General features: G+C 40.0%; 1 long non-coding RNA gene and 1 gene segment (V, D, J or C); one reads left to right on the forward strand and one right to left on the reverse strand.

The window, feature by feature from the left end:
- Positions 1-300: 300 nt before the first annotated feature.
- On the reverse strand, positions 301-1590 carry LOC149978156 (uncharacterized). Its single transcript, XR_016486859.1, has 2 exons — positions 1429-1590; positions 301-1277 (listed from the first exon to the last, which is right to left on the reverse strand). It is a non-coding gene; the product is annotated as an uncharacterized LOC149978156 (long non-coding RNA).
- An 11168-nt stretch (positions 1591-12758) lies between these two features.
- Positions 12759-14530, forward strand: LOC110490553 (Ig kappa-b4 chain C region-like). The segment is given in 2 exon segments: positions 12759-13041; positions 13944-14530. Coding segments are annotated over 2 exon segments (402 nt in total).
- Positions 14531-15213: the final 683 nt, after the last annotated feature.

Consider the following 15213-nt stretch of genomic DNA (forward strand, 5'->3'; position numbering starts at 1 on the left):
GGGATCATAAAACGGCAGCCATCTCCTTCAGTGCCATTCCAGTAACTAACGGACATACATCATTTTGTCTGTTGGTTAGTGTTCATGGTAATCAGGGTGGCAGGTAGCCTAGCGGTTAAGAGTGTTGTACCAGTAACAGAAAGGTTGCTGGTTTGAATCTCAGAGTAGACTGTGAAATAATCTTTCAATATGCCCTTGAGCAAGGCACTTAACCCTAATTGCTCTGGGGTTGCCATCAATAATGGCTGATCCCTGGCTGTGAGTGACATTAAGAAGAAACCCATTTCCAATTCCCCTGTGTATAATACACACTTCTACATGTGTGAAATATGACACATTTATTAAGCACCCACCTAATTATTTAATATGGTATGGGAACATACTGTATTGATATCTATGGATTACCTCCCAGTGATCATTGGTCATGTGTCACCCCTGCAGGCGGAGTAGTGTTAGTACAGTGAACTGTGTAGACTGAGGAGGGGCTCCACTGTGCAGGACGGCTACTCTGTTCCTGACTGAGTTCAGCTCCTCCCTCCTTTCATGTGTCTCTGATCAGACACACTGGGACTTTGTAGACAATAATTACAGTACGTGAAACCTAGAATCTCTTCTACATCTTAAGAATACAATATCCAAACGGTCTGAAGTAAGGAAGTCTGTTTTGGAAGATACCAGATTTGAACCTTTTTGTAGAATGATGGGTTCATGGTTCTCCATGAGATACTCAATAATAATGATTTAAAATGTGGTAAGGAACACATGGGATAATGACTGAATATGATCTATAAGCTTAGAGTTATCAGACAGATATTGTTGTTCAGCTCTACTACACACTGTGTCATTGTACTGGATCAACTTCTCCCCTCAGCACCTGCAGTAGGTCCCAGCTGTAGCAGTACAGTCACTGTGCAGTCTGACTGAGGGAGGTTTTTGTACGGCTCTGTATCACTGTGTGAGCACTGGACCACTGTTGTAACTCTGACAGTAGTAATATCCTGCATCTTCAGCCTGGACTCCACTGATGGTCAGAGTGAAGTCACTATGAGATCCACTGCCACTGAATCTAGATGGAGTCCCAGACTGAAGCGTTTTAGCATGGTAAATAAGGAGTTTATGAGTTCCTCCAGCTGTCTGTTGATACCAGGCAAGACGGGCATCAGAGTAACCTGCTCTATACACATCACTGCTGGTCTTACAGTTCAGAGAGACTGCTTTTCCTAGAAGAACAGTTTCCACTGTAGGAGTCTGAGACACAGTGTACTGACCTCTGGATTCTGAAAAAGAGACATTTAAGAACTCATTATATATGTGATAACATTTGACCATGTTGTCTAAATCTCTAATGTCTCATTTTCTCAATTTGAGGCAAAATGAAGATACAATATTTGAAGAAGTCATTTTAGACCAACAAAGTATAAATCATACCTTGAATTAGGAACATCAATATCCACACACAGCTCATTATAAAAGTCATTGTTGAAATTCTGTTGTCAGGACAGCTCTCAGTCATAAAGTGTTAAACTCACAGGGATATAAACACTCCCAGACCACTGAAGCGTGTGCCGCCAATACAAATCGTCTTATACTGTATGTAAATAGTCTTCCTGGACAGTCAAATTTGATCAGTACATGTTGTGTGATGTGATGTAGAAACATGATAACTATTTAATCACTGACATGGTTTCTGATAGAACTCCTGAATTGGGAGTGATATATTGATTTTAGATATCTACAATTGAAGCATGTTGTTACTACTGTGTATTAGATCAGACAGTATCTTATTTCTGTCTCCCTCCAGGGGTCAGGATTAGTAACTGCAGTCTTAGTGTGGACTGTGTGATTGATCTAAAGGGGAGATCTCCAGAGCTCTGACGTCTCCAGTCTCCTGCTTCACCTGCTGCTCTCTGGAACTACCACAGTGGTGTGAGGGAGGATGTCTGGGTAGTGTTTAGAGGCTTTATTGTATGTGTTTGAATCATGTTCATGAAATGCTAGCTATTCAAAGTGCAGGTCACTATATATTTTATATATTACCTCTTGGTGATGTCATTCGGAAACATAATGCTAACTTTCACTGCTATGCGGACCATACACAGCTGTACATTTCGATGAAACAAAACAAAGCCCCAAAATTGCCCTCCCTGGAAGCCTGTGTTTCTAATTTAAGAGGATGGCGGCAAATGTTTTTACTTTTAAACTCGGACAAAACAGAGATGCTAGTTCTAGGTACCAAGAAACAAAGAGATCTTCTGCTGGATCTGACAATTATTCTTGATGGTTGTACAGTCGTCTCAAATAAAACTGTGAAGGACCTCGGCGTTACTCTGGACGCTGATCTCTCTTTTGACGAACATATCAAGACTATTTCAAGGACAAGTTTTTTCCATCTACGTAACATTGCAAAAATCAAGAACTTTCTGTCCAAAAATGATGCAGAAAAGTTCATCCATGCTTTGTCACTTCTAGATTAGAATACTGCAATGCTCTACTTTCTGGCTACCCGGATAAAGCACTAAACAAACTTCAGTTAGTGCTAAACACGGCTGCTAGAATCTTAACTAGAACCAAACAATGCTAGCCTCTACACTGGCTTCCTGTTAAGGCTAGGGCTAATTTCAAGGTTTTACTGCTAACCTACAAAGCATTGCATGGGCTTGCTCCTACCTATCTCTCTGATTTGGTCCTGCCTACATATCTACAAGTACGCTACGGTCACAAGACTTATTGTCCCTCGAATTTCTAAGCAAACAGCTGGAGGCGGGGCTTTCTCCTATAGTACTCCATTTTATCCATGTGAGAGACGCAGACTCGGTTCTCGACCTTTATATCTTTATTGAAGACTCATCTCTTCAGTAGGTCCTATGATTGAGTGTAGTCTGGACAGGGGAGTGAAGAGACGGAGAGACGAACCGCCCTTGCTGTCTCTCTCTGGCCGGTTCCCCTCTCTCCACTGGGATTCTCTGCCTCTAAACTTATTACGGGGGCTGAGTCACTGGCTTACTGGTGCTCTTCCATGAAGTCCCTAGTATGGGTGCGTCACTTGAATGGGTTTGAGTCACTGATGTGATCTTCCTGTCCGGTTTGGCGCCCCCCTCGTGTTCGTGCCATGGGGGAGATCTTCGTGGGCTATACCCAGCATTGTCTCAAGATAGTAAGTTGGTGGTTTGAAGATATCCCTCTAGTGGTGTGAGGGCTGTGCTTTGTCAAAGTGGGTGGGGTTATATCCTGCCTGGTTGGGCCTGTCCGAGGGTATCGTCAGACAGGGCCATTGTGTCTCCAGACCTCTCCTGTCTCAGCCTCTAGTATTTATGCTGCAATAGTGTGTGTTGGGCCGCTAAGGTCAGTCTGTTATATCTTGAGTATTTCTCCGGTCTTATCCGGTGTCCTGTGTGAATGCTCCCTCTAATTCTCTCTCTCTCCCTCTCCCTCCCCTCCCGGAGGACCTGAGCCCTGGGTCCATGCCTCAGGATTACCTGGCCTGATAACTCTATCCTGTCCCCTGGTCGTGCTACTGCTCCAGTTTCAACTGTTCTGCCTGCGGCTATGGAACTCTGACCTGTTCACCGGACGTACTACCTTGTCCCAGACCTTCTGTTTTCGACTCTCTCTCTTTACTGCACCTGCTGTCTCTAACTCTGAATGCTCGGCTATGAAAAGCCAACTGACATTTACTTCTGAGGTGCTAACCTGCTGCACCCTCTACAACCACTGTGATTATTATTATTTGCCCCTACTGGTAATTTATTAACGTTTGAACATCTTGGCCATGTTCTGTTATAATATCCACCCGGCACAGCCAGAAGAGGACTGGCCACCCCTCAGAGCCTGGTTCCTCTCTAGGTTTCTTTCTAGGTTCCGGCATATCTAGGGAGTTATCCCTAGCCACCGTGCTTTTACATCTGCATTGCTTGCTGTTTGGGGTTTTAGGCTGTGTTTCTGTATAGCACTTTGTGACTTTGGCTGATGTAAGAAGGGCTTTATAAATATATTTGATTGATTGATTGATTGATTGATTGATTGATTGATTGATTGATTGATTGATTGATTGAGGTCAACTTTAGGGGTTTTGATCATTGCACATCATCTCTATTCAGATTGGTTGATGGTTTTCCTTGAGTTACTCAACAGAGTCATGTTATAAAACAATGACATATTTACCTGGTTTGTTTGATATTAATAGTTAGCAATTAATACTTAACAAAAAGGAAGACATTTCTGTTCTGTTGAATTCTGTGTTTCTGTAAAGAGATGGTTTCCACTCTAGCTTCCTGCAGTTAGTCTGGGCGTAGGGTCAAGGAAATGGGTTTTGCTAGATAGCTTGGGCTGACAATGGCTTGGTGATAATTACCTAAATCTGTCATTATATAGACAAGATGTGGTGTGTGTGACCCGAGATAGAGAGAGCCTGGAAGACTTTAGAACAATGCCTCATTGTCTCATCTTCCTGGCATCTGGGAAACTAAGCTGAGTTGGGGTTAAAACACCATCCTGTGTAGATAAACAAGATGGCTTATGGGAGTTGGACCCAGTCTGACTTAGCATTTTTAAGTCCAATATAAGGTCTCTTTTATCATTATCAGTTAGGCACTCGGACCAACAGTCAAGACTGTTGGGTCGACGGTTTCACTATTGCAATAATGAATCAATATTGAATTAAGATGATTGTTTGAAGAAATGACCAAGTCTCTCTCAGTACTGAATTTCCACAACATTTTTGATAACGAGGGGGATCTCTGCAACTTCACCTGTTGACCACTCCTGAAGATCTGGGTAAACTGTGCACAGGGGATCAGAAATTGGGGTCTAAGGGAAAAACCACACTCATTATTGAGCAGCTGGACCCTCCTATGATCTGAGAGGTGCGGGCATGAGTGAATACCAGAGCTCGGACATAGTACTGAGAGAGGTAGGCTTGGACAATCTATCAATACATGTATGAAATTATGAAGGAAAAAAAATGTCAAAAAAATAAAAGCCTCTGTTGGTACACTCAGAGCGAGGTCTTCCTTGAACTTCTTTGAGATAGGGGGCAGCATTTTCATATTTGTATGAATAGCGTGCCCAGAGTAAACTGCCTCCTACTTAGACCCAGATGCTAATATATGCATATTATTATTGGTATTGGATAGAAAACAATCTGAAGTTTCTAAAACTGTTTGAATGATGTCTGTGAGTATAACAGAACTCATATGGCAGGCAAAAACCTGAGAAAAAATCCAAACAGGAAGTAGGAAATCTGAGGTTTGTAGTTTTTGAACTCAGCCCTATCGAATTCACAGTGGGATATGGGTTATTTTGCACTTCCTAAGGCTTCCACTAGATGTAAACCGTCTTTAGAACGTTGTTTCAGGCTTTTACTGTGAAGTGGGAGCGAATGAGAGCTGTTTAACTAAGGGTTCAGGCAGCAGCCTCTTTCTCAGTCACGCGCAATCACATGAGAGGTATCTCTCGTTCCATTGCTTTTCTACAGACAATGGAATTCTCCGGTTGGAACATTATTGAACATTTATGATAAAAACATCCTAAAGATTGATTATATACTTATTTTGACAAGTTTCTTTGACCTGTAATACAACCTTTTGAACTTTTCGTCTGACTGGACCTGAACACGCGTTTGGATTTGTTTACCTAACGCCCTAACAAAAGAAGCTATTTGGACATAAATGATGGACATTATCCAACAAATCAAACATTTATTGTAGAACTGGGATTCCTGGGAGTGCATTCTGATGAAGATCATCAAAGGTAAGTGAATATTTATAATTATATTTGACTAATATTGACTGCACAACATGGCGGATATTTCTTTTGGCTGTTTTGGGCCATGAGTGCCGTACTCAGATGATGCTTTTTCCGTGTTTTTTTAAATCTGACACAGTGATTGCATTAAGGAGAAGTGTTTCTATATTTCCATGTATAACACATGTATTTTCATCAACATTTATAATATAGAGTATTTAGAGTATTTCTGTAAATTCATGTGGCTCTCAGCAATATCACTGCATGTTTTGGAACTACTGAACATAACACGCCAATGTAAAATAAGATTTTTGGATATAAATATGAACTTTACCAAACAAAACATACATGTATTGTGTAACATGAAGTCCTATGAGTGTCATCTGATGAAGATCATCAAAGGTTAGTGATTAATGTTATCTCTATTTGTGCTTTTTGTGACTCCACTCTTTGGCTGGAAAAATGGCTGGGTTTTTCTGTGAGTTGGTGGTGACCTAACATAATCGTTTGTGGAGCTTTCGCTGTAAAGCATTTTTGAAATCAGTCACTGTGGCTGGATTAACAAGAATTGTATCTTTAAAATGGTGCCTAATACTTGTAATTTTGAGAAATTTGATTTATGATATTTCTGGTGATTTGTATTTGGCGCCCTGCAATTTCATTGGCTGTTGGCAAGGGCTTCCGCTAGCGGAACGAGGTTTTGATACGGTGTTTTGATATTCCTGGTACTTAGAAAATATGAAGTAAGATTGGATTTTTGGGACCGTGTTACAAAGTTAGGTAGGAGACATGGGTACTCTGTAGGTAGTTTTGCACATTTGGATAGATATAACTTAACCTCTCTTGGGTAGGGGCAGTATTTTGAAGTTTGGATGACAAACGTTCTCAAAGGAAACTGTATGTTACTCAGGCTCAGAAGCTAGGATATGCATATGCATGGTAGTATTGGATAGAAAATACTCTAAAGTTTTTTTAAACTGTTAAAATAATGTCTGTGAGTATAACAGAACTGATATGGCAGGCGAAAACGTGAGGAAAATCCATCCAGGAAGTGGGATATTTTAATGTTGGTAATTTTCAATTGAATGCCTATAGAGTATCTAAATGGTTAGGACCCATAATGCAGTTCCTATGGCTTCCACCAGATGTCAACAGTATTTAGACATTGTTTCAGGCTTGTTTTCTGAAAAATGAAGAAGAATGAGACCATTTTGTAAGTGGACTGTAGAATCAAGCAGAGCTGGTTTGCACGCGTGACCGATTGCGCACCCTTCGTTGTTTTTCCTTTTTAATGAAGCCACTATTGTCCGGTTGAAATATTGATTATTTAGACAATAGACAACCTGAGGATTAATTATAAACATCGTTTGACATGTTTCGACGAACTTTACCAGTACTATTAGGATGTATTAGTCTGCATGTTTTGACCGCCTTTGAGCCAGTGGATTACTGAACAAAACGCGCCAACACAACAGAGTTTTATGGATATAAAGAGGGACTTTATTGAACAAAACTAACATTTATTGTGTAGCTGGGACTCTTGTGACTACAACCAGAAGAAGATCTTCAAAGGTAAGTGTCACGTCCTGACCTTTGTTCCTTTTTTATGTCTCTATTTTGGTTTTGTCAGGGCGTGAGTTGGGGTGGGCATTCTATGTTTTGTTCTATGTTTTGTGTTTCTGTGTTTGGCCTGGTATGGTTCCCAATCAGAGCAGCTGTCTATCGTTGTCTTTGATTGAGAACCATACTTAGGTAGCCTGTTCCCACCTGTGTTTGTGGGTAGTTGTTTTCTGTTTTGTGTATTGCACCTGGCAGAACTGTTCATTTGTTGTTTTTGTTCAAGTGTTCGTATTTATTAAACACATTATGAATACTTACCATGCTGCAACTTGGTCCTCTTCTCCTTCTCCCGACGACAATCGTTACAGTAAGTTATTCATTTTATCGCTATTTCTGACTTTTGTAATTCCTTTACTTGGTTGTAAAATGTTTGTATGCTTTGTAAGCGGGGTGCTGTCCTCAGATAATCACATGGTATGCTTTCGCGGGAAAGTCTTTTTGAAATCTGACAAAGCGACTGGATTAACAAAGTTAATCTTTAAGCCGATGTATAACACTTGTATTTTTATGAAAGTTCATTATGACTATGGCGCTCTGCAATTTCCCCGGATGTTGGCCAGGTGGGACACTAGCATCCCACCTACTACAGAGAGGATCATCTATACCATAGTAATCGCAGTAGCGATATCCCAGTGTGGATACAACGTCCGGTTTTGGGACCACTGATTAGGCAATATTTTGATAATGGTATGGGTTTCCCTGTTCATATAGACAAGGTTTTAAGTTAAACAACTGTTACGCGGAGTGGAACAGGGGAACCCAAGAGCAGACTCAGACGAGGAGACTGGGATGAAGTAACCAAGGTATTTATTGAAACACAGGGGGAAGATGGATTGCAGGCCAGGGGAAGCTCGGGTGGGTTGCAGGAAACCAGATGCGGAGGCTGAGGCTGGAACGAGAGGGATTGGGACAGGGTAAGCAGGTCCGGAAGGTAATCCAAGGGAGTAGTAGAGTGGGGAATCGAGGACAGAGTAGCAGGATGACAAGACGTGGAACTGGAGGAACTGTAGCGGAGAGGAAAACAGCGTCAGGCAAGGAAACCTGTTGTGCCAGTTTAACAGGCTCTAACAGTAACAAACGGCTAGAAGCGTAGACTCACTGAGCAGAGATTACGATCTAGCAGAGTGGAAGTGGCAGGGCTGAGTATTTGTAGAGGTCTTGATTATGGAACAGGTTGCAGCTGGTGGTGATCTGCTCTGACTCCAGCACACCTGTCTCCGCCCATGCAATCACACACACCAAGAGGGAGAGAGTACTGGGGGAGTGGCGGCAGGTCTAGGAGACACAGGATGAGCAGTAGAGGGTGTGGCAGGAGCAGACGTAACAACAACAGCGCTAACCGGTTTTTCATTTTGTCTGTCTCATTCCCCTCTGTGTCTTTTGTTTGTGTTTTCTGTGAATGTGATACAAGAGTGTGTGAGGGTTGAAATAAGTGGTAATCTTACATTTGGATAATACGATATAGTTCTTTGCTAAATAAGAAGATTGACATTTGGATAATAAGGTTTGAAATGTAGTGTTATCTTGGGGTTCCGTTCAACATTGCCCATCATAGAATACCACGGGGTGGTATTGAGTGCGGGATGTTATTTTATAACAATAATGGCAAGTCTGTACTTTCTGGAAGTCTAATTGATTGTTGAGGATACATGTGGAGTATTATTCCAATCGGGTAGCGTCCGGCAAATTTGATGATTGATAAGATTTGAGATTTGATAAAGTAATACTGGGAATATAATGAGATGCAACTTAAACAACCCCTACGTAGGTTCAGAGCGTTTTGGCTGATTTCTTTTGATTTTCCCATGATGTCAAGCAAAAAGGCACTGAGTTTGGTAGAAGGCCTTGAAATACATCCACAGGTGCACCTCCAATTGACTCAAATCATGTCAATTAGCCTATCATATTCTTTTAAAGCTATGACATCGTTTTCTGGAATTTTCCAAGCTGTTTAATGTCACAGTCAACTTAGTGTATGTAATCTTCTGACCCACTGGAATTGTGATACAGTGAATTATAAGTGAAATAATCTGTCTGTAAACAATTGTTGGAAAAATTACTTGTGTCATGCACAAAGTAGATGTCATAACCGACTTGAGAAATGTGTGGAGTGGTTGAAAAATGAGTTTTAATGACTCAACCTAAGTGTATGTAAACTTCCGACTTCAACTGTAAATTTACTCTCATGTTTTCAAACAGAATTAAAAGGGCATCTGATCCAACAAATACTCTGCAATAATTTCTACAACTGCTAATTTGATAATAAACCTTGAAGGTTTGCTCTCAGAAATCACACTGCTAAACCGTTACTTTCCATGACATACTGGATATATTTATCATGTTTAATTCCAAATATGATTTTATTAAATGAGATGTTTTAGCAATGGTTTTCTTCAAAGTGTAGTCTACACTTCATTATATTTCCACAGGTCTTCTCTACCTCCAACCCCCTGGGAACAGGGTGAACATCTGGTGACAGTGTTGCTCTATTCTGGGACAAGCAGAACCACGCAGCCCTGTCTATGTAAATCTCAATTTCACTCCCACAGCTACCAGTCTTGCAGTTGAACAGTTTCACTGCCTGAAATACCCTGGACTGGGCCAGACGTGAGGTAGTGGACTGGTTTTAACCTTTATGGTGGATTCAGTGAAGGAGACATAACACATATACCATCATATAAATAATGACAGATGAAATGTCTATTATATTTTATGTAGATAGTGTAGGTCTCTACACGAATGTGTCAAATGTTTGATCCCAGCATCATGTCTCCTTCACAGATGTAACAGTCAGTAACCTGCTCATTAAAATAGTTAATAAAATGCTAGATGATCAATATCTGGTTGTGAGGTTCATATGGGTATTGTATCTAGGGGGGCTGATGGTGATGTCCCATCACCTTCTTTTTCTTTACTTCTCTACATCTTATTTTACATGTTGGAACTGTATTGTGGGGTTTTCAGAACTTCAAATAACTTTTGGAGGTCCAGCACAATGATGATGATGATGATGATGGGCAACATGTGATCTGAATGATGCGTTCTAAACATATTCAAAGTTGACTTCACAAACCAGTGTTCCATGTCACTGTCTCTAGTATGAGAGTACCTCAGGTTGCTTAAGTGGGTTATAAATCATGTTATATGATCTGAGTAAATATGGTTCAATCTTAGCTTGAAACCCATTACCCGATAGAGGGACGTAACAGAGACGGGGATATTTATTCTGAACTCATGGGAGACATTATTATTTCACATAGAGTCCATTCAACTTATTGTCTGAAATGTTAAATAAAAGGTTTGTTAGCCACAGCAAAAGGGAAGGCATATTTATGTAGTCTGGACCTACGGGTGTTGTCAGTTCAGGAATGATTTCACATGAAGGTGGATAAGTTTACATTATAGTCACCATCACTGATATATTTATCTCAGTGTATTTTAGTTCAGTCAGTGTTCCATGTCACTGTCTCTTCCCCCTAAGCACCTGCAGTAGGTCCCAGCTGTAGCAGTACAGTCACTGTGCAGTCTGACTGAGGGAGGTTTTTGTATGGCTCTGTATCACTGTGTGAACACTGGACCACTGTGGTAACTCTGACAGTAGTAATCTCCTGCATCTTCAGCCTGGACTCCACTGATGGTCAGAGTGAAGTCACTATGAGACCCACTGCCACTGAATCTAGATGGAGTCCCAGACTCAAGTTCTTCAGCAAAATAAATAAGGAGTTTAGGAGCTCCTCCAGGTTTCTGGTGGTACCAGGCCATACAGGTGTAATCACCAGGACATTCATCTGCTACATCTGCACTGGTTTTACAGTTTATAATAACTGTCTGTTCTGGGAGAACAGTTTTCACTGCAGGAGTCTGAGTCACAGTGACCTGTCCTCTGGATTCTGAAACAGAGACATTCAATAACTTTTAATTGATCTCTGTTTGTTTTGTCTAATTTTAGGCAGAAGTATTATTCAGTTCACATATTTCAATTAAATATTACATATTTATATTACATATTACTTGTAAGGAAGTCATTTTAGGAGCAATAAATTGTAAAATCTTACTCTGAATTAAGAATACCAATATCCACAAAAAGCTCACGATAAAAGTCATGGTTGTTGTGGGTTCTGTTGTCATGAAGGACGGCTCTCAGTCATGAAGTGTTAAACTCACAGGGATATAAATGCTCTAAGAGCAGAAGGGCAGATGCATTATGCAAATGAATGTTTCAAATCTATTTCAGTTTCCAAGTCGGCTCCCATCAGAATATATTTTGTCCTGGTTGAGCTTTCTTTTATAATAATTAGGTGTGTTAAATGTGTCCTATTTCACACGTACACGTGTGTTTTATGCCCATGTGTGAATTGTAAAAATAAAAAAAAATTCCCCTTGAGTCATCCTTGTAGAGTAGGGTCAAGACCAGGGTCTGCCGGGCCTTGCTCAAAGGTACATCAACATATTTCTCACCTTGTCGACCCGGATATTCAGTTACTAGCCCAACACTCTAACCGCTAGCTACCTGCTGCCCCTTTTATAACATCAAACAGCAACTGTTTACTCAGATAACTAATATATGGCAACTTTTATGTCACACCACCATTATCTTGTTATTCTGATGATGATCAGATATAATGAACTGTCTGTTCACTCATGCTTGGTCTCTCATGTAAGTTCCTCTAATCAGTTAGTGAACACTTCTCTAAACTAAAGCTGGTAGGATTCCTCTGGTAGTGTTGTCTGTCCTCTGTGACTTTACCACCACTGTTCAATCTGAGATCAACATGTTTAATAAAGGAATATACAACATGGATCACTATCACTACTGCTGCTGCTGTTGTCTTTCATATGGACAATATGGAGGAATACTAGCAACACTGATCTAATGCTGGACTGTATCTACAGACTAGGAGAACACCTGATACACAGAGGAAGGAACAAATACTATTATCTGGATTTAAGATACAATTCAGATTTATATTATCTAGAAACAGCTAATATGAAGTGTTTGTTCTACCTGGAAGATGTTAAAGTGTATTAGTGTTGATTATGATTCTCTATACGTGATCTTCACTGTAACAGCTGCAGCATCACAACACAGAGAGGTTTTTGTACCAGCAGTAATAGTGATTGTATCACTGTGGTGGACTTTTGGTAGTGGCACCAGACTTGATGTTGGAAGTAAGTAAACAACTAAATTAACTGTTTTATTCACCCTTTGATGTCCTGTTTCAATTTCACTATACATTTTTGCCTTGATATTGAGGATTTTTCAAATGAACATTTTTATATAATTTAAACAAAATACACAAGCCCTACACATACTATGGCCAATTTGAATATGAATGTTATTACGTCTAATCAAATCTGACCTGCCTTTAAACTATGAAGTGATTATCCTACATTTTAGATTAGTTGTATGAATAAACATACTGCACCTAGCAGGAAATGTACAAGAAAAAGTCAGTTTTGTTCCATGTTAAGGAAATCAAAATCAAAAACACTTTATTTCTAATTGAGTAGATTAAATCATTTCTGAAAAGTATTCATACTATAGCAGAGTTAATTATTTGAACCACAGTCTAAATAAATGAAGCTTGCCAAACATGCAGGAGGTTGTTGTACCAGCAGTAATAGTGATTGTATCACTGTGGTTGACTTTTGGTAGCGGCACCAGACTTGATGTTGGAAGTAAGTAACACGCTCTTTGATATTTCTTTCTGATTATTTTGGGGGGTATTTTACTCTGTGGAACTCTGTCTCCATGAAAATATTGTGATTCTACATACTTTACTTTCTAAAAAAATATAACTTTTAATATTTCTTTTGACTAACAACCAACATGTTCAAATGTAGGTGTTTATTTAAATGTGTGGTTTGATGGAATGCAGAGGATAGTTCTAGCATGATAACTATTTAATAATATGGAATATAGCTGTTGCATTGTGTATTACTGTTTGTGTGCCATTTAAAAAAAATCATTATCTCAATATTTTGGTTAAATGTAGCTTTTGACTGAGCCTTCTTTCAAGTAAATATTTATTAAATCAAAATGATAAATTGTAGGTTTATTTGTATGTCTGATTCGTATAATTGCAAAACTATAATTTTATAATTGAAAACTATCATTCCTAATTCTGGTATAATAACTAATAGTATTGTATATAGTTTTCATCATTGTTGCATTGTGTTCCTGCTAGACTTCACAGTTAGTGTGAAGACAAAGGGACTCAGTTATGGTTGTAACTGACTTCATAATCTAACATGGATGATATGTGATGAAAATACTATGAATACGAGTAGGCTATTCTGATCAGATTCATTCCTTAACAATATCTGTATGACATGTATATCTGACACCGTGTGATTGGCAACTCTAGTTAATCAATTTATACTTGTTTGGTTCATAAATCTGCTTTGTATCATGTTACTTTAGTGTTTTCTCCACATCTTCTAATCAATCTGACTCCTACATTCATATTTAGAGGGCATTTCCATTTCACTTTATTTTGTTGTGTCCTTTGCTGAAGATAATCTCTTACTGTAGCTGTACTTGATGTTGTTACTTAGTTGATGTGTTCTATTTGATCCAGGTAACAGTGCCCCCACCCTCACCGTCCTGCCCCCCTCTAGTGAGGAGCTGTCCAGTACAACAACAGCCACACTGACGTGTCTGGCCAACAAGGGCTTCCCCTCAGACTGGACCATGAGCTGGAAAGTGGACGGGACCAACAAGAACCAGGAGACCAGTCCCGGGGTCCTGGAGAAGGATGGTCTGTACAGCTGGAGCAGCACCCTGACTCTCACTGGCCAGGAGTGGACCAAGGCAGGAGAGGTGACCTGTGAAGCCCAGCAGAAATCCCAGAATCCAGTGACCAAGACCCTGAGGAAGGCTGACTGTTCTGGATAGGACCCCTCAGTCACACCCCTGTGGAGAGAGGCTGCTGGTTCCTCTGCTTTGACTCTGTTCTGAGATCAGATTTTCTCTGCCTTATTGATCACTGACATGTAGACTAACATAGGGCTTTGCTTGAGTTCATGTGTCAATCCTCTCTCTAGACTGAGGTTGAATCAGTGTTAGATTTGATGTGTTCTGTTTTATTACTACTAGATACTGTAGGAATGTTTGCTTTGATGCTTTAATGAATAGATGAAAATAAAGATTTTCCTTTGGAACACACATTTTTGTTGACTCTTTTAATAATTAGACTGCAGTCTTAAATGTTGTTGAATGGTATAGACATACAGTATATAAAAAAAGCCTGGTTCACAGTTTCTTTGAAAACTATCAGACCTAAATGTCATTGCTTAGTTATGTATGTTCTCACAAACCACATCATCTTCAACCAGCAAATCAAATCAAATGTTACTAGTCACATGTGCTGAATACATCAGATGTAGACCTTACTGAGAAATGCTTACTTACGAGCCCCTAACCAACAACGCAGTTTAAAAAAAATACGGATAAGAAGAAGAGATTAAAGTGACAAGTAATTAATGAGCAGCAGTAAAATAACAGTAGCAAGACAATATACAGGGGGGTACTGATACAAAGTCAATGTGCAGGGCCACCAGTTAGTTGAGGTAGTATGTACATGTAGGTAGTGTTATTAAAGTGACTATGCATAGATGACAACAGAGAGTAGAAGTGGTGTAAAGAGGGGAGGGGGGGCAATGCAAATAGTCTGGGTAGCCATTTGATTAGATGTTCAGGAGTCTTATGGCTTGGGGAAGGAAGCTGATTAGAAGCCTCTTGGAACTAGACATGGCGCTCTGGTACCGCTTGCCGTGCGGGAGCAGAGAGAACAGTCTATGACTAGGGTGGCTGGAGTCTTTGACCATTTTTAGGGCCTTCCTTTGACA

This window comes from Oncorhynchus mykiss, chromosome 15 (genome assembly GCF_057628025.1).
Source record: "Oncorhynchus mykiss isolate SJ-2025 chromosome 15, ASM5762802v1, whole genome shotgun sequence".
NCBI classification, from domain to species: Eukaryota; Metazoa; Chordata; class Actinopteri; order Salmoniformes; family Salmonidae; genus Oncorhynchus; species Oncorhynchus mykiss.